At 39.0% G+C, this 21,232-nt stretch overlaps 1 protein-coding gene across 6 annotated transcripts in view; it reads left to right on the plus strand.

The window, feature by feature from the left end:
• The window catches only part of MTA3 (metastasis associated 1 family member 3), a 155,343-nt gene that overhangs the window by 124,909 nt on the left and 9,202 nt on the right, over positions 1 to 21,232 (plus strand). For 4 of the 6 annotated variants that reach the window (XR_011076632.1, XM_068564747.1, XM_068564749.1 and 1 more), the window contains exons 13-16: positions 1,864 to 2,015; positions 2,879 to 3,101; positions 10,568 to 10,654; positions 13,627 to 13,773. Coding sequence is in view for 5 of the 6 variants with exons in the window: in XM_068564747.1 (XP_068420848.1) it covers positions 1,864 to 2,015; positions 2,879 to 3,101; positions 10,568 to 10,654; positions 13,627 to 13,773 (609 nt within the window). In the remaining variant the exon portion in view is untranslated. Of the gene's footprint in view, positions 1 to 1,863; positions 2,016 to 2,878; positions 3,102 to 10,567; positions 10,655 to 13,626; positions 13,774 to 17,346; positions 18,286 to 21,232 lie in introns of those variants that run through there. The other 2 variants (XM_068564745.1, XM_068564746.1) reach the window with 1 other exon arrangement.

The raw sequence follows: 21,232 nt of genomic DNA on the forward strand, positions 1-21,232 counted from the left end.
GGGGCTCCTCTTTGTTGCGGTGCGCAGGCCTCTCGTTGCGGTGGATGGGAGCAGAGCAAGGGCTCTAGGCACGTGGGCTTCAGCAGTTGTGCCTCTCGGGCTCTAGAGCGCCGGCTCAGTAGCTGTGGCACGTGGGGCTTAGTTGCTCCGCGGCACGTGGGATCTTCCCAGACCGGGGCTCGAACCCGTGTCCCCTGCGTTGGCAGGCAGATTCTTAACCACTGTGCCACCACGGAAGCCCGAAAATTGGATTCTTTTGGTCAGAATTTTACATGGATTGCGTAACTGTTTTTGAGTTGGCAATTCGATTTTGAACTTCATTTATATTTAAATGAAAATAAGAAGAATCCTGCAGACAAGTGGTAGTGGCTTAATGTGTCTTATTTTTGCCTTACAAACCCCTTTCATGTTATATGTAGTCTCACATATCCCTTTAAATAATTATTTCACCATTTTTATGTGTGCGTGACAAATAAGCAATTTTAATTTTATAGTATTTTAGGTCCATGTATTAAATAATCTATTATAAAGTGTATCCTACTATAATATACATATAAGATTTATCTTTATAGAAAGATAGAATTTGGTGTTTTCTATTTGTCACTTTAATTGAATTTGAGTTAATTGTATAAAGAGAAAGGCATTCGTTGACATACTAAAATGACATGTCATGATTAATTTGGGTGAAAATGTATATTTAAATATGAGTGAAATTTTATATTCAGAATCCAAAATAGGCCCATGCCTAATATTTAGAATTCTTAAAGTTTGTGTTTTTAAAAAAAAATCAACTTATTTTACTATTTGTTTTTAAATTACAAGAGGAAAGGTTTTTAGGCTGCTATTTGCAAGGAGTCCTCCCAAAATAATACATGATGGGTTCACAGTATCATTTTCAACAAACTAAGAGGTAGTTTGACTATAATGATCACTATATCTTCTCTTTTTGACATTGGTTTATGAAGTGTTAGTTGACACCCTGATGTGCTGTTTGAACGTTTTGACCTGATAAAGGTAACTTACAGATCAAGGGAAGGATATTCCTAGGCAAACTTACAGAATCATAATTTTATGTACCTTATTAACTTAGTGTTCATCATCAGTGTTTTCTGTCTTAAACTTCAGATCCACTGTGGGAATACTTTTAAATGTTATATGGCAGTATTTTAAACTTCAGAGCAAAATAGCACAGGTTGGTAGTGTTTAGCTCAGGAATCAATCAATCGAGCTCTCAGGTCTTAAGCATGCCGTGATCTTGGCTACACATGCTCACTTGACGGGGACTTAACAGTCTGGAAAAGGATTCTGTTTTTAAAGAGAGAAAAAGTAAAATAATTATTTTATCTATTGATTAAAATAAAGGAATGGGAAACAGATACCTGTTTCTGTCAGACTTATACCTTTATCTGAGGGGTCCCTCTAAGCACTTTAAACCCTGAGGTAGTTTCTGAACCACAGGTTTGAAAACCTGGATTTAGTTTAATAATACCTTTCTGATAACTTATTTCCGGAAATGTACACAATATTTTTAATATTTAATACTGTACAAAATGTTTTTAATGAACCAACAAAAACTCCTTCAGCAGCACAATGTATAATATAGGGCACTTCACCTAATGGCCCCTCTTAGTAAGGGCCACAGGCACTTGATATCTGTAGAAATAAATGGTTTAATGAATTCTCACTTGAAAAATACATACATGTATTAGACTTTCCTGTTTGTCGGGTAAACTGGAAGAAGAAAAATAACATTGTAAACTAAAGATGGCTTTGGAATATTTTTGAAATATTTGACCATATGTGTATTGATATTACAAGTTATGTCACATTCTTTGTTTTTTCTTATTTTTCCTCCGTCTTTAGCTACACAGTCTCATCAGTGGTATTCTTGGGGCCCACCTAATATGCAGTGTAGGTTATGTGCAACTTGTTGGCTCTATTGGAAAAAATACGGAGGCCTGAAAATGCCCACCCAGTCGGAAGAGGAGAAGTTACCTCCCAGCCCAGCTACAGAGGTACACAAGCAATAGTCTTTTTAGTGTTGAGAAATGTAGTGTTTTTCAGCGCCTGGATCATTCCTTGGAAACAGAAGTACAGTATAGGATAAGTTAAAAACAAACAAAACTATTATAGCTAAACGTAGTACTGAAACGTTGAGGGTGGGTATGGAGAGAGGGGCAGGGACAAATCCAATTTTTTCAGGTATTCAAAATATCGGTCTTGAGAGATTACTCAGAAGAAGAATAATGTGTGTGGGAGGTGTTAGCATGAGTAGAGAGCTTACAAATTAAATACTGGTTTTAATGGCTTTTTTGGAAACAGTTTGCAACCTTTCAGTACTGTTGAAAATGTGTTTTATTGCATAAGGTAATAAGTACAAACTGAGCATTCTTTCTGTCCCTGGGCTATCATAGGAGAGACAAGAAGGCATGGACTCAATCCTGAGGTGAACAACAGTTAAAATACGATTTTGGTAAAATTCTTATAGATGGCAGATATCAAGCACCTACGTCTACCAGAGGGAGGTTGTTCTTTTTGGGAGCTAACAAGATTTAAGGACCCCCTTCAATATTTTTTTTTAAAAAATAGTCTCTCCCCTGGCAATTTTTTACTGTTGTGAATGTGATTTTGGATTGTTAAGGTCAGTTTAGGAGAAGAAAAATATAGGATCACAGACACCCTTACTCCACCCAGTTTCCTTCTCTACTCCCCACCTCCTACTCCAAAGTACGTACTTTTAAATTCTCTCCCCCGTAATAAGTTATCGATTCTTCAGTGAAAGACTTAAAAACTGAGCTTTTCTTTGAACAGGATGCAAGGAGTATTGTATTTTGACAAGTACTGTACTTTACATGTTTGTTGGTGTCTGATTTTATAGGACCCTCGAGTTCGAAGTCACATGTCTCGCCAGGCCATGCAGGGCATGCCGGTCCGAAACACTGGGAGCCCAAAGTCTGCAGTGAAGACCCGTCAAGCTTTCTTCCTTCACACTACATATTTCACAAAATTTGCTCGTCAGGTCTGCAAAAATACCCTCCGGCTGCGGCAGGCAGCAAGACGGCCGTTTGTTCCTATTAATTATGCTGCCATTAGGGCAGAATGTAAGATGCTTTTAAATTCTTAACCTTATATGTTGTGCTTCTGACCATTTCCTCTCTTTCCCTCTCTCTCTCTTTTTGTTTTTGTTTTTGTTTGCAATAAACATAAGTTCTTGTGTACAGCCTTTTATTTGGTTTATTTTTTTTTTAACATTGTTTTGTCTGCTGCCATTTGTATAATGCCAACCTGAAAACACTGAAACTTCTGCAGTCTTTATGAGAAAGTAGTGCTCAGCAAACGATTGGTGGGAGGTGATCCTATCCAGTGGGGTTTTGTGATGGAATTACCTGAAAGCCCTTATCGAAGAGGGATTTTTACCTATAAGGTAGAATAAAATTTGCCAGTTTACACTAATGAGAAATTGTATGTCTTTGTAAACTTCTCAATTTCCCACAAACCTTTTACAATTATCATACAATATTCTGGAAATTCACAGTGTTTCATAACAAATTAGAAGATTTAGCCAATTATAAATGAATTTTAAAGTTTTCTGGGTGAATTTTCTGAAAAACACATTTAATTTTTGCAAGCTAGTGTCTGAATTTGTGGTTGAGCATTCTTTCTATTTGTCCAATTTGGTTTCCATTTCATAATCATATACATTACTACATAACATTTACATGACTTAATTACTCATTATCAACACATTCAGTCTTGCTTATGTTTTTTTGTTGTTGTTAGAACAAAGGTCATATGTACTGATGAATTGCAGGTTGTTCTGTTATTACCATGTACCCCTAAATGTGTCCATAATTTGTGTGTGAACTCTGATTCTAGTCTTGCTACTTTTAGTTACATTTCCTGTTTAGCATGTTAGAGCCATGCAACTTTTTTTTCCCTATGGGATGAGAAAACTAGCTGTCTGGCTTAACAGGTAGGAAATCTTAAAGACATTCAGTAGGTAACTCTATCTGTGAGATAAGAAATTTCTTATTATGAGATGTTCCATTTTGATTTAAAGAGGGTATCTGTAAAAGGAGTGATGATTGAAAAGTGTTTTTTGTTCCTAAAGATAATTTTCAACAGAACAGTTGAAGGGCTTTAAAACTTACAGGTAAAAGCTTTATAAGAAGAAGAAAAGTGCTTTGTAAAGTGAGTAGAAATTGGAAGTAATCTCTGCGTCCCATGGAGGGGAAACTTAGCTACATGAAACTCATGTATATGTGAGAACTTAGGCATGTATATTGAAGTTTTGTGCTAGCATTTCTGAGTTCATGGATTTATGTTATCACTTTCTTACCATTTTAAGGAACTAGAAAATATTTATATCCATGAATAAACGGCTTAGCTGATTTAAAACATACACGTTTATATATAATTTCTTAAATATAAAAAATAAAAAACATGAGAAATGAGAAAGAAAGTGAATGAAATTCTTCCGTTAAAATTGGCCAGGCTCCAGGATCATCTCTGTTGCTATGAATGGAAAAGAAACTATCACCAACTAAACTGGCTTCTGAGGAAGCTTCTGTTTCTCATTAAGCTTCTGTTAATTTCTCAGTTAATTTGCAAATTGTCTTTATTTTGATGATTCTTCAATGAAGTATGTTTTTGTGTCACCTTATTTTAATTTTTCTCAGTTAAAAGGCCATGCTACTAAAAAGGGTCGAGATTAAATTACCTGTATTTTATTTCTACAAACATATAGCTATAATAATGATAATGATAATAAAAGAACAGACTCCTTTGTTGTGATGAGAGCCAAGGAGCATATTTTATTTTTTATTTAGCTTCATTGGTCAAGTTACACATAGAATCAGATTCTCAGAATAATTTTACCTTGAAATTTAAAACTATAAAGTTTCAGCAGCCACCTACTCAGTCCCAGTCCCCCCACCCAGCAAGCAGCTAATGAACTCTTTTCCTAGCATCTAATTGCTTCTTGCATTATCGTCTCCCTTCTTATATTTGTACCTTGTCACAACCTCTTTAGCAGATTCCTTGATCTTGGCTTGTTAGCAAGATTAGGTGTTAATAACCCAATGTCTGTGTGCAACCATGTTTATGGTCCAGGGGGAGGTTAAAGCTGTATTTGTTTTTTTGTTTGTTTTGTTTTGGTTTTTTTTTTGGTAAGCTTTCCTTGGTTTCTCAAAGGCAGTGGTGACCCTGTCCCTCCCCCAAAAAGTTAAGAATCACCGTGATGATGAATGACTTTCAGATCAGGTGAAAGTTTGTAATTCTAAAGATATTGATGGATCAAGAGCTCCAATTAATGCATTTAGAATAATTCTTTATAATATTGGAAAAGGAAACTAGTTTTGCCTGTGAACTTGAGACTCTTCCCCTTATAAGAAGTGTAGAAGTTGACCCCTTCCATGGCTCCTGGCCTTGGCAGCAACATCACAGCCAGTATCACAGCCAGAGTTGATGGGGTGTCAGACTACAGAAGAGTGAAGAAGTGGGGAGCTGAGGAGATAAATTCTCAGTTACGTGGGGGAGAGCATAGTCATAACTTTCAGATCTCGACTTACAAGTTAATCCTTGTTTAGAGGAAGTTTTTGTTTTTTAATTTGTTACAGCAGCGCTCTCTGGCCTTTATTTTCATTAAGAGACTGGTGTTAAGGAATACAGTATAGTACGCAGGGGAATCTTTGTTTGCGTATCCATAAAGTATCGCAGGAAAATGTAAGAAGTAATATCTTTGGGAAGGGAAACTGGGAGGCTGAGGGAAAAGGGTGGGAAGGAGACTTACCACTATTCATCCTTCTAAACTTTTTCAATTTTGAGTCATAGGAATATATTTCCTATTAAAAAGTCATGGGAATATATTTCCTATTAAAAAATTTTTTAAAACTTGAAATAACTATACACTATGACCAACATGTGTTTTATAGATATAGATGTAAAAAATGACTGTTAAAACCAAATCCCAAATACCTATTTATTTGAATGATATACCTTTATATGTAAATATGTAAGTCCATGCTAAAAATTGCTAACAGTACAGTGCCTGAGCCAGTTCTACCATGTAGGTAGTGCTTAATAAAAATGGATTGCTAGACCAAAACCCAAAACGTTGCATAAAGAAAAGTACGATGTCCTTGACAAGATTTGCAGACCAATTGCATGGTTGTAACAGCGTCAGGTTTCAGGCAGCCTCCCCCTGCTTCCCCTTGACACCCCTCCCCTCATTAAAAACAGCCATAATATAATGATGGTTTTCCTCCTTTGTTACTATCATGAGACTTTACCACTGAGTTACTGGATGACTGACTTGTCAAAGACCTGTAAAATCACCCAACACCTGATGAGCACAGGGCTTCTATTTGAACCCCTTCTATTTGAACCTCAAGATCTAGAGACTGAGGTTAAGTAGAAGCAGTATATTAGCAGCATTTCAGAGATGAAGCAGAAGTCCCCAGAGAAATGGATCCAAATGACTTACCTGCCCCCTCTGTAGCTTGCATGGATAATTAAGTAGTTTCTGAGTTGATAACACACGAGACTTGAATGACAGCACCATTCCCCAGTATGAATGTTTTCAAGGGATACCTGGAGCCCTTTTTTTCTGTTTGAAGATGCTAAATCGACTTCAGAAGTATTACCCCAAGGGCCCATATTCAAAGGAAACTTGTTATATATTTTATGAGTTTTCTAGAGGTTTCTCAGTGAAAGTTACTGTTAATAATTGTATAAAGTTTTGTGAAATTTTAAGTTCTAACATTAGGAGAACAGTTTTGGCTTGTTTATTTTGGTAGTTTATTATTTTAATAAAAATTTGTCTTTGAATGGATACTTAAAATGTTTTTAAAGGCACAAAAGTGGTTACAGATCTTAACGCCATTCCCATTCCTACCTCTTTTAGAGGTAACCATCGTCATCAGTGTCTAAAGTATCCAGAGACATCCTGTGTATCTCTAAGAAACTGAGTAGGTGTATTTTTTGTTTTTGTACAGACGTTAATGCCTACATTGTTCTGCACCTTGCCTTTTTTACTTAACGTATCTTGGAGGCCATTCCATACCAGTACATTGAGAGATACATCCTCTTTTTTTGTGTGTGTGGGGGTGATTTTCTTTCTTTTTTTTTTTTAAAGTATATGTATTTATTTTTGGCCACGTGGCATGCAGGATCTTAGTTCCCCGACCAGGGATTGAACCTGTGCTCCCTGCATTGGAAGCGCGGAGTCTTAACCACTGGACTGCCAGGGAAGTCCCACCTCCTTTTTTTATCAGCTGCATAATAGTCTATTTTGTACTTGAGCCAGTACTTCTCCTATTTAAAAAAAAATTAGGTTGTTTCCAATCCCTTTCTATTACAAGTAATGTTGCAACAAATATACAGGTATCATTTAAGACTGATGTATGAAATGTGCATGTAGCTTACAGGTTAAATCCCTAAAAGTAAAACATCTGTGTCAAGCAACTTCCATTCTGAATTTTGATAGTTACTGCCCAGTTGCCCTCAGAAACACTATGATTTACACTCCCACCACATTGTCTAGAGAGCGCCTGTTTCTCTAGAACCTTGCCAGCAGTGTTATCCATCTCTGAAACCCTTAACTAGTTGACAGGTGACATGTAAGTTATATTAGCTTGCATTTCTCATTTTGAATGAGGTAGAAAATTTTGCATATATTTGACAACCATTTGTATTTCCTTTTTTGTCAACTGTTTTTGCCCCTGGCCTGTTTTCTATTAAAAGTCTTACTGACTTGTGGGAACTTTTTGTATTTTAAGGAAGTTAGCTCTTGATCTGTAATGCAGATATTTCCCCCATTTTGTCTTTGATTTTGTTGATGATGTATTTGCCAAGCAGATTTTTTTAAGTAGTTGAATTTATCTTTTTAAAAAAATTTTTTTAATGGCACACGCGTTTTATGTCTTGTTTAGAAATTCCTTTATGATTCCTATAAGAAAATTCTACGGATGGTTTTACTTTGATAGCAATTTTGAAGGCCCGTGTGAGATATTTTTATGAATTTTAATTCAGTATGTACTTTTTGCAAGTTTTCTGTTTTATTTTCCTCTCTAATATTTCCAAAACATTTTAGAAAGATAGCCATGAGTTGCAAAAAAAAGGTAACTTTTTCCAGGTTTACCTCAGGGAGATACAGCTCATCCTCTAGGAGGCCAGGGAAATACGCCTCGTGCTCAGTCAAGCCATTCGAGTGAGGTGAAAACGCTCTCCCTCTGGCCAGATTTTGATTCCTTCTGGTTTCTTCGGGCATTTCTCAGGTTGCTTTATTTACCTGTGTGCTTTTAATGGGTACTAATTAATTATCTCTTTCAATATAGTTAGGTGAATAATTTGAGAGCGAGGTACCACTGGCCTGGTCTTGAGTACAGACCAGGATTCTTTTTAACCAACTCAAACGTGGACCTGATCATCTATGTTTATTATCATTTCCTCTGGACAGAAACTACTTTTTTCTATTTACATTCGGTATAATCACTGAATGGATGCAATTTTTATTGTAAACAGTCATGCAGTAGTCTTAGCACCCTCCTTTCATCCTAATTTATTCACAGTTGAGACTGATAGTTCTTGCCACCAACTACTTCCTAGAAAATATAATGAAGATTGATGAAGTACGGATCCTTCTAAAAAGCTTTGATCTCCCACTCAAGTGCTCTGTAAATTCTCACTTGGAACATTACATAATTAATCCTACTAATTTAGTGAGAAATTAAAAGCAGATTAATATAAAGTGAAATGTCTATGGGTATTGTGTTGGTGACTCCTTTGATGGGTTTGTTGATTATTGTCAAGGTAACAGTCATGTGGGAGTTCATCACTTGAAGTCACATTGGCAGTTTTCCTTTGGGCCTTATAGAGTGGAATAAAGAGCAAAGTTAATCTTATTAAGTTAAACAGTAATGGTTTTTGTCCAAAACATTGAGCAAATACTAAGATGAGTCACTCAAGCTTTATTTTATTAATAGAAAAGAAATTTCTTCTCTTGTCCTCTTCCTAAGTAGAACTTGAATTTTAGGTGAATTAGTAATATGAGGAAGGAATTATTACTGTTAGCACACAGTGATTTGACAGGTGTTTGATCCTTGCAGGGTTTGGGCTGCTTTTTAATGTCTGTTTAGATTTGCTCCTCCAAAATATGTTTATTATATTTCTGACTGTATCTTCACTATTATTCCACAACAGGTGAAAAGCTTCATAGCTTAGTAATTTGTTTTGCTCAAAGGAAATCAGCTGAGTAGGAGGAAAAGAAACTGGACCATTTATAGTTGTCAGTGGTTGCATAGTAATTAGCCAGTGCTTGGGATATATATTCAGATTCCAGGCTGTCTGCAGTTTGTGCTTTGTCTATTTCAATATTTTTAAATTCTGCTTTCCCACCTTTTCCTGTTTAATAGTTATTGGAAAAGAGTTTCCTTGTTGAGAGGGCTAGAGCTAATGAAAAAGTTAATTTTTAATTTTAAATCATTTGAAGTTCCAGATTGAATTATACATTTTAACATTAATAGTGCAGAGAATCCCTGTGGATGTCAAAGAAAATTTCCTGTATGTAGGCCTAGAAATGTGGTCTCGGCCACAGAAAATCTGTAGGACATTTTTGTCAAAAATGTGAAGGTGGGAAAAGGCATAAACATAGCAGAATCATATCTGCTAAAGCTACTCTGTTAAGCTTTATGACAGTATCTGCAAATTTAAAACACATTTCAATACACATTGTTTCTGTTGCTTCAGACTCTACAGTTTAACTCTTTGGTATGACAGGCAGCCATGCTTCACATCTACTCTTCCATCTAATGACAGCTAATTAAAACGCAGAGAGTGTTTGTGTTGTGTGCTTTATTTTTCTCTGTCTGAACTGTTTTATGGTAGGGTATGAGGAATGTGATGTGACCTCTATGAACTAATATCCATCACAGTATTTTACTGTTCTGACTATTGGGTGAAATACCTGTCTGCATACAGGTAACCTTTTAAATCTCAGCACTAATGACATCATAGTAGTAGGATATGCAGGATAGAAAACTAGTGATAAAACCAAATGACCCATTTTTACTTTTGGGAAGCTCTAATCTAATGGAATTGAATTTAATCGCGATAGATGAAGACTCCTCCATAGAGACCCACTCTCATCTAGGTCAGGGATGGTCAAGTGTGTTGCCTTTGTCAGCTGTCATTTTTGTCTTCCATGCCAGATTTATCTTCCATTAGGACTGATAACACCTCATACTTTATGGAAGTTTTTCTACTATAATGTAGAAATGCCATGGCTATTTTACAGATGATCTCACACAGAAAGAAAGCATGTGGGTGTAAGATGTGTGTTAGCTACATTCATAAGGGACTTTAAAGTGAGTATTCTCCAGGTAAAATCCCATTCAGTAATTTGAACCAGAACTAAAAACGGTTTTCTTAAGCCCCAAAGGAAATTATGGAGGAATCTGGCGGATTTTTTGCACTGTTTTCCACTTGCACATTTTATTTCTGCGGTGTATGTAGCATAGGCAGAGAAATCAGCCTCATTGGTTGTCTCCGTGTTTCTCTCTCTCCTCAGATGCAGACAGACATGCGGACCTATCTGGAAGTCCACTGAAAAGCAAAAGCACTAGGAAACCTTTGGCATGTATCATTGGGTATTTAGGTGGGTATTTCCTAATAGAAGAAAAACTCAACAATTTCTGTATCTTATAATTGGCTATTCAAAATTGACATACCTAAATTAAATGCAAGCCTTTCAAGTAGCTGCAATTGGATACCTTCATATGTATAGTCAATTTATTTTATTTCAGAAACTTATTTTTATTACCAAAACACACACAAAACATACAGAGTTATAGATAGGTTTACTTTTTCCAAAAATATCATTGAATAAAAATGTAATGTATATTTATGGATATAAATACAGATTAAGCAAAAAGGAAAATAAGAATCACTAAATTATTAGAGGATGAATATTTTTTTTTAACTGAAGTATAATTGACTTACAATGTTATATTAGTTTCAGGATCACCACATAGTGATGTGCCATTTATACACATTACAGGATGATCACCGTGATAATTCTAATTACCATCTGTCACCATTCTAGGTTATTATAAAATTAAGGATGAATATTCTTATTATTTTTATTTAGATCCTTCCACTATTTCAGACCCACCTCACCCCTTCCCTTAAATAGAGAAAGATTGGTTTATTTACTTTTTTTTTAAAAAAAAACAGATAAAACTGGCTTTTAACCCACCTTTAAACAATATTTATAGTTTTAATGTGCCAATTAAGGTTACTTGAAAGGAAAGCATTAGTATTGCTTTCTGGTTTTTATCAGGTTATTAACTTGGAAGTCGCCAAAGATGATGGTTCCATTTACATTTTGAAATATCATAATTAAGAATAGTATAAAATTACTAGGCAATAACCTTTTTTTTTGGAAAGTTTTAAGATAAATAATTTACAAAATAATGACTTCTAAAATGGTTCCTACTATACCTAGAAGCTATAATGGCATGTTTTTATGCTTCTAATATTCTTGCTTTTTCATCTTCTCAGTAAAAGTGAAGTATGTTCTCAGAGTTGCATTGAACCTTATTACTCTGTCAGAAAGATTTATATTTGTGAAGTGTTCAGACTGAAGACATCCAGTCTTTTAAAAATCAAAGTGTAGCCTTAAAGTTGCTATATTATCTGGTCCTCATCAGAGCATCCTAGGAGTCAGAAGTGCATAGCTCCTTCTTTGATGTTACTTTGCCACCTTATTTCCTGTTTTATTCCTCAGGGCCTAAAGAGTTGCTTTGATAGCCCCGCAAAATATCACATGGTTATCACAGGGACGACCTAGCTCATGGTGATCAAATCCTTGAAGTTTGCTATCTGTGTTCCCTTGCAGGGCCTAATCCTAGAAGCCCCTCCCACCTTGCAAGGGCAAGTTTATGATCATAAAAAATAGAATATAATTGCATATTAGTCAGCATTTCCATAGGTAATTATGTGTTCCTGCTATGGGCAAATTGGTTTCTGTCTCTACCAGATAAGCCCAAAGCAGTGCTGTCCTTACTAACTGAACCGCTTCCCTATATAACATATTTCTGAGTATTTACTATGTACAAGACACTTCACTAAGTGATGCAGGGAACACCAAGATGAATACAACCTTGCCCTCAAAAATCTTCAGCTAGCAGGGAAGGCACACAGGTAAGAACAATTGAGCAAAGGATTAGATCCTATAAAAGAATTACAGGTAATAAGCATTGGGCACTTGGAGGAAGGGATAGTTATTTCTGATGGGAGTTAGGGCAACTTATGTGAAGAAAGTAATAGTTGACCTCAAGCTTGAAAAATAGGTAGTATTTGAATAGATAGAAAAAGAATGTTTTTCCCCTTATGAGGCCAAGAGAACTAGATGAACAAAGGCTCTTGAAAATCGGATCAGGGAAGGCAGGTTTTCTGGTCCTGATGGAGCATAGCGTATGGAGGTTGTGATGAAACATGAGGTTGGCAAACCTTCAATACCATGTTGAAAAAAAAATCACCGTATTTTGGTTAGTACCTGATCCATTCCTAAATTTCAGCAAGTGTAGGATTTTGACCAGACCAATACTCCTAACAGCCCTTCCTAAATTTCAGTAAATAAGGCTAATATCCTGGCCCTCACCTGGGAAGACAGGGTGGCTTGTGCATGATTGGCATGTTGGGTGGTGACTCAGAATCAGTGAGCAGATTTAGCTTTAGAGAAGAGGTTGCCTGGTATTAGTAATAGACTGAGGTCCTTAAATCCAATTTCTATAGTGTTGCAATTTCTGTCCATCTACTGACAACATACTTCACATAAACACACATGTACCACATGCACATTACAGTTTTGTGATATATCCTCTGTCAAAGTTTTTCTTCTGCTGCTTTTTTTTTTTTTTTTTTTTTTTTTGGCCATGCCACACGGGACCTTAGTTCCCTGACCAGGGATCAAACCCACGGCCCAGCAGTGGAAGTGCAGAGTCTTAAATCACTGGACCACCAGCGAAGTCCCATCTTCTGCTACTTCTTAACTCTAGTATTTGGAGTTTGGTGTCAGATTTCATCTACATCAAATTGTTTTTGGCTGGGAGTGATTGACCCTGGTCCTATATCCTAGTTGCAGAGCCAGAGGAGGAATCCTGTTTTTTCAGAAAGCTCTCACACACCAGATGTGCTACATGCTATCTGTGTTCCTGGTTTGATGGAGCACAAGGGTAGTTTTCTTTGAGGCTACCTCTCCAGATAGCCTTTGAATATCTAATTCCTTGAAGAGTCAGATGCCTTATTCCCCTCATAAATCTCATGTTTAAGTGACCTTCTGAAGTGGCTTTTTTTTTTTTTTTTCCTTCTTGTACTCACAACATGAAGCTCAGAGCTTCAGCTAGCAGGGGCAGAACCAGCTCCCTTTTGATAAATAAAGCCATGGTAACAGCACTTGAAGTTGATTCATTATGCAAGTCCTTGGGAAAATAAGCTGGTTCATAAGGAACTGGCTCTTAGCTCATTAAGAAGTAAGGATAAGATGTGTGCCTATTAGCCGATGTAAGTGCACACAGATTTTTAATACCATGTTCTGAGTTGAGAAACCTTTCTTCCCCCTGTCAGAGATCCATCCTTCGAAGAAACCTAATGTAATTCGATCTACACCAAGCCTACAAACCCCAACTACCAAGCGGATGCTAACCACCCCGAATCACACGTCTCTGAGCATTTTGGGGAAAAGAAACTACAGTCATCACAATGGCCTGGATGGTATGTAAGCCCAGGAATTCTGGGGGCTGATCCCATAGGCTAGGGCTTCTCTGCCCTTGCCTGCTCCGGAGTGTTGTCTGCCACATCCAGGAATGTGTAACAAACAGGTTCTTCTACGCCCTGATTGAACGGTGTGGGAAGGGAGATATGAGGGAAGGCTGCCATGGGCCACAGGGAAGACATGTTGCCAACTGACATTTCTCCATCTCCTCAGAAGGGACCTTTTGGTTCATATTTCCTGTTAGGAGGCTTGTTTGGAAATGAAGTCTGTATTTAGCAGGTTGCCTCTTCTGGGTAATAATGCTCTTGCTGTGATGCACACTCACTGCTCATTTATGTTTTCTTGAGCAGAAGGGATTATTTCGCCTTATGTCTGAGACAGCAGTGCTGTCTGGGGGTTCTTCGGTGTTCTGTGGATCATTTTGAATTTGGCATTTGTCCCTGACTTCTTTCACCTTATAAATTTTCTTAATTGCTCAAGAGTACTACAAGTCATGAAAAGAATTGCATGGGTGATGTCTTAAATACAAAGATAATAATTTGTTTGAAATGGAAAAACTGAGAAATATCACCTCTTATCCAAAGTACTTCTCTTGGGCTTGGCCATATAGTGGCTCTTCAGGTGGAACTGAATTATCTTCCCATTCAGACTATAAACACAAGTGTAACAAATCATCCAGGCAGTATATATTGTTGATTTCAATATTCAATATTGAATTTCAATATTCAATATTGAATTTCAATATTCAATATTGATTTCAACTCCTGGAGTTTGAAGCTGTCTTGATTGTTTAAATGTTGGCATTTATTTATGAATAAAGCTGTCTCCAGGCTTTTCATGCCTTGTGGGACTCTAAATTCCTTCAGTGACAGTAAATTATTTATAATGAAGCCCTAGAGCAAGGATGTGGAATAGACATTCTAGTAATAATTTCCCATGGTTATTTTCCTTCAGTATGACTTTTGATAGTCATGGTGATGTCAAAATGAATAAAAAATTGAGGGTGAAGAGTTTAGTTTGCATTTATAGGATACCAATGTGTTGTAGATTTAATTCACCTCTCTAGGTCTCATTTTTCTTTTCACTTTCATTTATTCAACTAACATTTATTGAGCACCCACCATGTTCCAGGCACTGTGCTTTCAAGAATTTAGCTACACAGTAGTCTTGCAGAAATACTTCCTTGCTAATGAGAACATCGGCCATCCTTGCCTCAACATGCCTGATGTCTAGTCAGAAGAAGTCCAAGGAAGGATTGTGTCAAACTGTGGAGATTGGATTTCTTTCCAGCTTTTCCTTGCCCACAGCGTGGGACCTTTAGGTTCAGGCTTAAATGGAATAAAGAATCTTTCTTTTCCATCTTATCACCTCCCTGGACTGTCTAGGTATATAGTCCTACTGCAGAAAGTAAGTTCTGGTTTATTTGATATTTATATATTCTTTATGGTAAAAAGACTCTCGCTGTGACTGATGTTGGAACAGCAGCTTTCTACTATCTTTCTCCACTCACACCCCATCGTCATGGTCATTCTGGGCCCCAGTCCTACTCCTGCATTGCAGCTCCTTTTGTTCTTTCCTTGTGTCACAGGAACCTGTCTCTTTGGAATTTCTAAAAAATGCCACTATGTAGTGTTTCCTCTCTAGGGCTGTTCGTCCCATTTCCTTCTGAATGAATGCTGTTGCGAGGTCATTGCTTCTCTGCCCTGAACAGGAGGAATGGACAGGGGGCACACAACGAATCCCTGGTGTTATGTTGACTGAGACCTTCAGCCTTGTTGAGGAAAAGAACACTTGTCTCATTTTCTGAAGAGACCTAGCTGTTACACTTTTTTCAAGACCCATTTTGTCTTTGCTCCCCTGTCATGGTACAGAGAGGAAGGCTGATGACATGTGCCTTACCTGCATTATCTCATCTGATTCCGTTGACAGAAGGTTCCAGGTCAGGGGTCTTAACTGTTTTGCATAACATGGTATCTCTACTGCCTGGCGCAGTGCCTGGAACTTGGGGGGTGCTCAATAAATGTTAGTTGAATAAATGAAAGTGATTAAGAAAAATGAGACCCAGAGAGGTGAATTGGGTTGGGGGTTCCCATCCAGGTGTGACTGATTTCAGAATCTGCTCTTTTAACCACTGTTGTAAATGAAGTTGAGGCTCTCAAACGTGCTGTATTAGTCAGCAAGGTAGAAACTACATAAGTTATTTTAACAGCTCTTGTAATATCAGAAATCAATATGACAGATATTGAAGGACAGAATAGGTAAATGGGGAGCATGGGCTGGGGGACAGGAAACAGCCACCATCACTAGAGCTGCGAGAGCAAAAGGGACAAGTTGGGGTAATCACAGCTAGAAGCCCAAGGAGCTGGAACTCAGACCCTCGAGGAAAGGGCGCCGCTCTGTCGGTGCTGGCATCACTCAGGAAGTGTGATGAGGCTGGTTCTGGGAGTGTGAAGTAAAGCTGGGATCTGAAACACACTGCTGCTGCTCCTCGGGGTGATGCTGGCAGGAACAGGAAGGAGCAAGTCTCTTGCCGTCCCCGAGCCTTGCATGTGCCCTCTGGCACCCCCTGCTGGTGCAACGGGGATCTGGATGGCAAAGTTGAAATGGATGTACGGAGTCCCAACCCCACCCAGAATCACAAAGCTGAGTTTAAGTGGATGGACGTGGAGCTGAGAAGCAACAGTGGAACAGAAACACGTGTTTTAGAAAATGTCCCCATTTTTGTATTCCCAGCGGACCTTTTCCTTGGGATAATGCATCTGTTTCTTGTTTCCTCAGGATATAAGATCCTGACTAACGTGAGTTTCCAAGGTGAACTCAGAGTACTAGAAAAAAATGTTAGGCTAATAGTGAGTTTTCATGGGAGAGTTAATACCATTATACACTGGAATTGATAGGTACAAGTTCATGGAAGAGCCTTGCCCTGTGTGATCCAATAATAAAATCGATTAGCACTGCTGTAATTATCAGCATGTCAGACAGATGGGCACACCAAACAGGATGTTGGTGGGCAGAACTAATCTAACTGGAAGCAAAGCCTGATTGTTCTGAAATATCCAGGTCTCTCAGCTTTAGCTGTCCCCTTCTTAGCAGCTTGCCCCCTTTGCTCAGCCTCTACCCTCAGTTGGAGGTTCTTCATAATGGGGAAAGAGTCTCTGGATTTCTGCTGGTAGAAAGGATTTTACCTGACATTAAAAAAAAAAAAAAAAAAAAAAAGGATGGACAGCTACTTCTTATCTTCTGAAAGTCACTGTCTCTCATCTGGCCCTGGCCCTGGTCCTTTAAAGGCCCTGGTATGACTGGGGGCTGGAAGTCAGCACTCTGTGTCCTCTTAACCCGTGGCACCCAGCCACACACGGACCTCTGTGACTGTCCTAATGGAGCTTAAATTCCAAGGGTAAAAAACAAAACCTGCATACATAAGAAGCCTCATTTTTTGGAGTCAGTGTAGACTTACCCAGATCCGTATCAGTCCCCCTACTTTCAGCCTTTCCTGTCAGGCTGTAGGTCCAGTGGTGTGCCACATGCCATCGTGGTGCTTTCCAAATCCTGTCTCCTTTTCTGACTTACAGATGCTTTGATGACATTCCTAATGCCAGCAAACCAAGTATCTACCACATTTAGCTGACTTGGCTAACACCAGGTGGCTGTGAAGAGAGAAGGCCCTGAGATCAGTGGGGATAGAAGAGGCATTACTTTCCATGTCTGAGAGCCCAAAAGGGAGGGCAGCAGGGGAGATGGAATTTGTGCCATGGAAAAAAGCACATCTGACTGTTCAGAGTCAGAAGGGATTAATTGCTGACTTCTCTGATTATTTCCTATGTGGCTTTGGGTAAATCACTTGGTTTCCTTAACGTTTTTTTTTTTTTTTTTTTTCCCTCTTCTGTGAAGTACAGATTTCATTTGCCTTAACGGTGTTGTTATAATGATTAAAAATTTTCACCTACTTTATACCACTTGATCTTCCAAACACTTTATGAGGTAGGTGTTATAACCTGCATTTTAATAATGAAAAAAACTGAAGGTCAAAGAGGTGAAGGGATTTGCCCAAAGTCACACTGCTAGCAAGTAGCAGAGATGAGATATAAACTCCAAGTCTAAGGTTGTTTCCACTGGGTAAATAAGCACCGCTGATCTGTGTGTTGAGTGCAGCATGTACCTGGGAGATGTTTCTGTTTTGTGTGTATTGGAGATGGGTTTGTGTCTGCAAATATAGAGAGGAATGTAGAGGGTATTTTTCTTTGCTCAGACTGCGAAGCGTAAGCCATTATTGTCTAATCAAAGCCGTCACCTCCATCTCCTGCCTCTGTGAAGCTCCTCTGCCCATATCGTACTCCCTCCTTTTTCTGGAACTTAGGGGATAGGAGCTATATTAGTGTCAGAGAGAGGGGAGAAAAAAGAAATAGAGAAAAGCCACAATCACTTAAAGGTGAGATGTGTTTTAATTAAATTATATGATATTCCCAGCATTGACTCTGACACATAGTAGGTGTTCATTAAGTGTTAAGATTCCATCCCCTCCTTTAACGAAGAACTATTATTAATGTTCTATTTTGAAAATTGTTAACAATATCAACCAAAGTTTTTGTAGTCATATGTGAATTGTATATAAATAAAATGTCAGTACTTTCCTTATAATATATTGATTTCTTACCTAAAAGTATGATTCTCAAAAAAATGACTCTTGGGTTTGCTTGAAGGTAAATGGGTATGTTCCAATGTATATTTGCACATAAAAGGGGCCAGTATCTATAAAGAAAAATTGCCCTTAAGTTATTTAGAAGAGTATTAAAGACAAAACTAGGTTTATAAAGAGGGCTCATTCAGCTTCCTGTAGGTTCCTGTGATTAGAGACCCTATGGCAAAGGGGATGGAACACCATCATCCTGAGGCAGCGAAATCTTTTTCAGAGTGAAGGCTGGGTCAGAAAAGACTCCAGAGATGAGAGGGGCAGAGGGGCTGTACAGGCATCTCTCACCTTCTCCTGACCCCCTAAGGAGATGCCCTGGCATCCCCTCCCCACCCGGTGTCAAGATGCTTGAGTTTTGGTCAGTCAGCAGATCTTCCATTGCACTGCACAGGGACAAGGGGACTTCCTGCTATGTCTCCATCTTTATCAAATGGGGACCCTTGAGAATAGTTTCTGCTGTGTAGTGATACAGACCAAGGGAGCATCAGCTGGAGGTGCTCTTAACCTTTCTCTGAGATGGCATGGCTTTTGTCCCAAGGGTACTACTGAAGCAGGACTCAGTGTATCAGGAAAACCAAAGGAACAGGCTCAGAAGAGAGGTGAGTTTTCAGTGGGACAGAGTCAGGTCATCTGAGCGAGGAAGTTGACGAATTGTATAATAAACTTCTTTTCAATCTGCTCTCCTCTGGCTTATTTCCCCTGCGGTATGTGAGTATACTGCAGATCGTTATTTTTCTTATTCGTTTTCTGCATTGAGTAACATCATTTCTCAATGTCTTCATACCATGAAGAGGGTATCTAATGTGGATGCCTCTGAGTATAATAGTATGATCTGGTGTGTGAAGACTGTCCTTTTGATGACTTGTTTCTGATATCAGTGATTCAGCAGCTCCAACTGTTTGTTTCCCACCCTGGGAAATGGGCGGTGGTGAGGGCCACTGTACCAGTGAGAGAGCTCTGGGAATGCGTCTGCTGTCTTCACAAATCCCAATAAAAATAGACTGCCAGGAGCAGCTGATGGTGCTCCTAGGCATGCTTCGGCCCAGGCTGCCTTCTGTCAAAATTTTTATGTCATTTCAAAAGACTAAACCATTTTTTATGGAAGAACATTGAGTGCCCCTGGACTCACCTCTGGCCTCCTGTCCCAAGGTATGATGTTATAACCGGATTAAATATATCAAAGTACCTTGGAGTTTTGTTTTTTTTTTTTTTAATAAATTTATTTATTGATTCTTATTTTTTTTATTTTTGGCTGCGTTGGGTCTTCGTTGCTGCGTGCAGGCTTTCTCTAGTTGTGGTGAGCGGGGGCTCCTCTTCGTTGCGGTGCGTGGGCTTCTCGTTGTGGTGCTTCTCTTGTTGCAGAGCACGGGCTCTAGGCACGCGGGCTTCAGTAGTTGTGGTGCACAGGCTTAGTTGCTCCACGGCATGTGGGAGCTTCCCGGACCAGGACTCGAACCCGTGTCCCCTGCATGGGCAGGCAGATGCTTAACCACTGTGCCACCAGGGAAGCCACTTTCAGGTTTTTTTCAGTTTTTATAATGGATCGTTATGGCCCAGAGTTTATTGAATGTGAAGCAATTATAGAAGCTTATCTAATATATCTGGAGAGTTTAAGGACTGCTGAAGCATTTTCTGAGGGCAGCGGATGTTCTCTCACACTGTGAAGCCATAGGAGCAAGGGTTGTAGAGGAAGACAGGCCCAAGTACCTTAGGTGTGAATAATCAACACCTCGGTGTTTTGGGTTTTTTTTTAAAGATATATTAATTTATTTATTTTTAATTTACTTATTTAATTTATTTAGTTTTGGCTGCGTTGGGTCTTTGCTGCTGCACGCGGCTCTCTCTAGTTGCGGCGAGCGGGGGCCACTCTCTGCTGCAGTGCATGGGCTTCTCATTGCGGTGACTTCTCCCGTTGCAGAGCACGGGCTCCAGAGCGCAGACTCAGCAGTTGTGGCCCATGGGCTCCAGGGCGCAGACTCAGCAGTTGTGGCGCACGGGCCCAGCCGCTCCGCATCATGTGGGATCCTCCCGGACCAGGGCTCGAACCCGCGTCCCCTGCATTGGCAGGCGGACTCCCAACCACTGTGCCACCAGGGAAGCCCCCACCTTGGTGTTTTGACACATTCTGGAAGGATGCCAAATTGGCCACCCCTGGGACCATTGCTGGGTTTACTAATAAATATCACAGTTTCTTCCAGAGAATACTCTTGTCCTGCTCCCTGAGGAAAATGCTAGTGTGTGAGCCTGTAAGAAGTCTAGGTTTGAGACCCTCTCAGCAATAATGGAGGTCTTAGAAGAGTGACTGAAGTCTGTGGTAGTTACGCAAGAGCCGTCAACTGTGAGAGCCAGCTCTGGCCTCCTCAATAAGTGTCTCTGTTTACCTGCAAGGGTCATTACAGGAAACCTTTTTAACCAACCTATCCCTGTGTATTCCCATTCTCAGTGATGTAGAGGGTGAACCTCTGAGAAAGAAAGTGAACCTCTGACTTGATAGCTGGGTCCCAAATTTGGCAGGAAGGATAGATGCTTGGGAAAGGAGAGGGAAGAAGACAGCAGAGGGAGGGAATTGGGTCCCTGAGAAACAATTCTTCCTCAGCAGAGGTTTGACTCATTCATCCAAAGAGCAGGCACACATGTCTGAGAAAGCCATTGGGACATCAGTATTAGATCTTGATGCCCCAGGGAAGTAAAGACCAACTCCAGAAACCAATTGATTTAGGCATCTCCCTACACAGTCTCTTTATTTTTTATTTATTTTATTTTATTTT

Source organism: Eschrichtius robustus, chromosome 15 (assembly GCF_028021215.1).
Source record: "Eschrichtius robustus isolate mEscRob2 chromosome 15, mEscRob2.pri, whole genome shotgun sequence".
NCBI lineage: Eukaryota > Metazoa > Chordata > Mammalia > Artiodactyla > Eschrichtiidae > Eschrichtius > Eschrichtius robustus.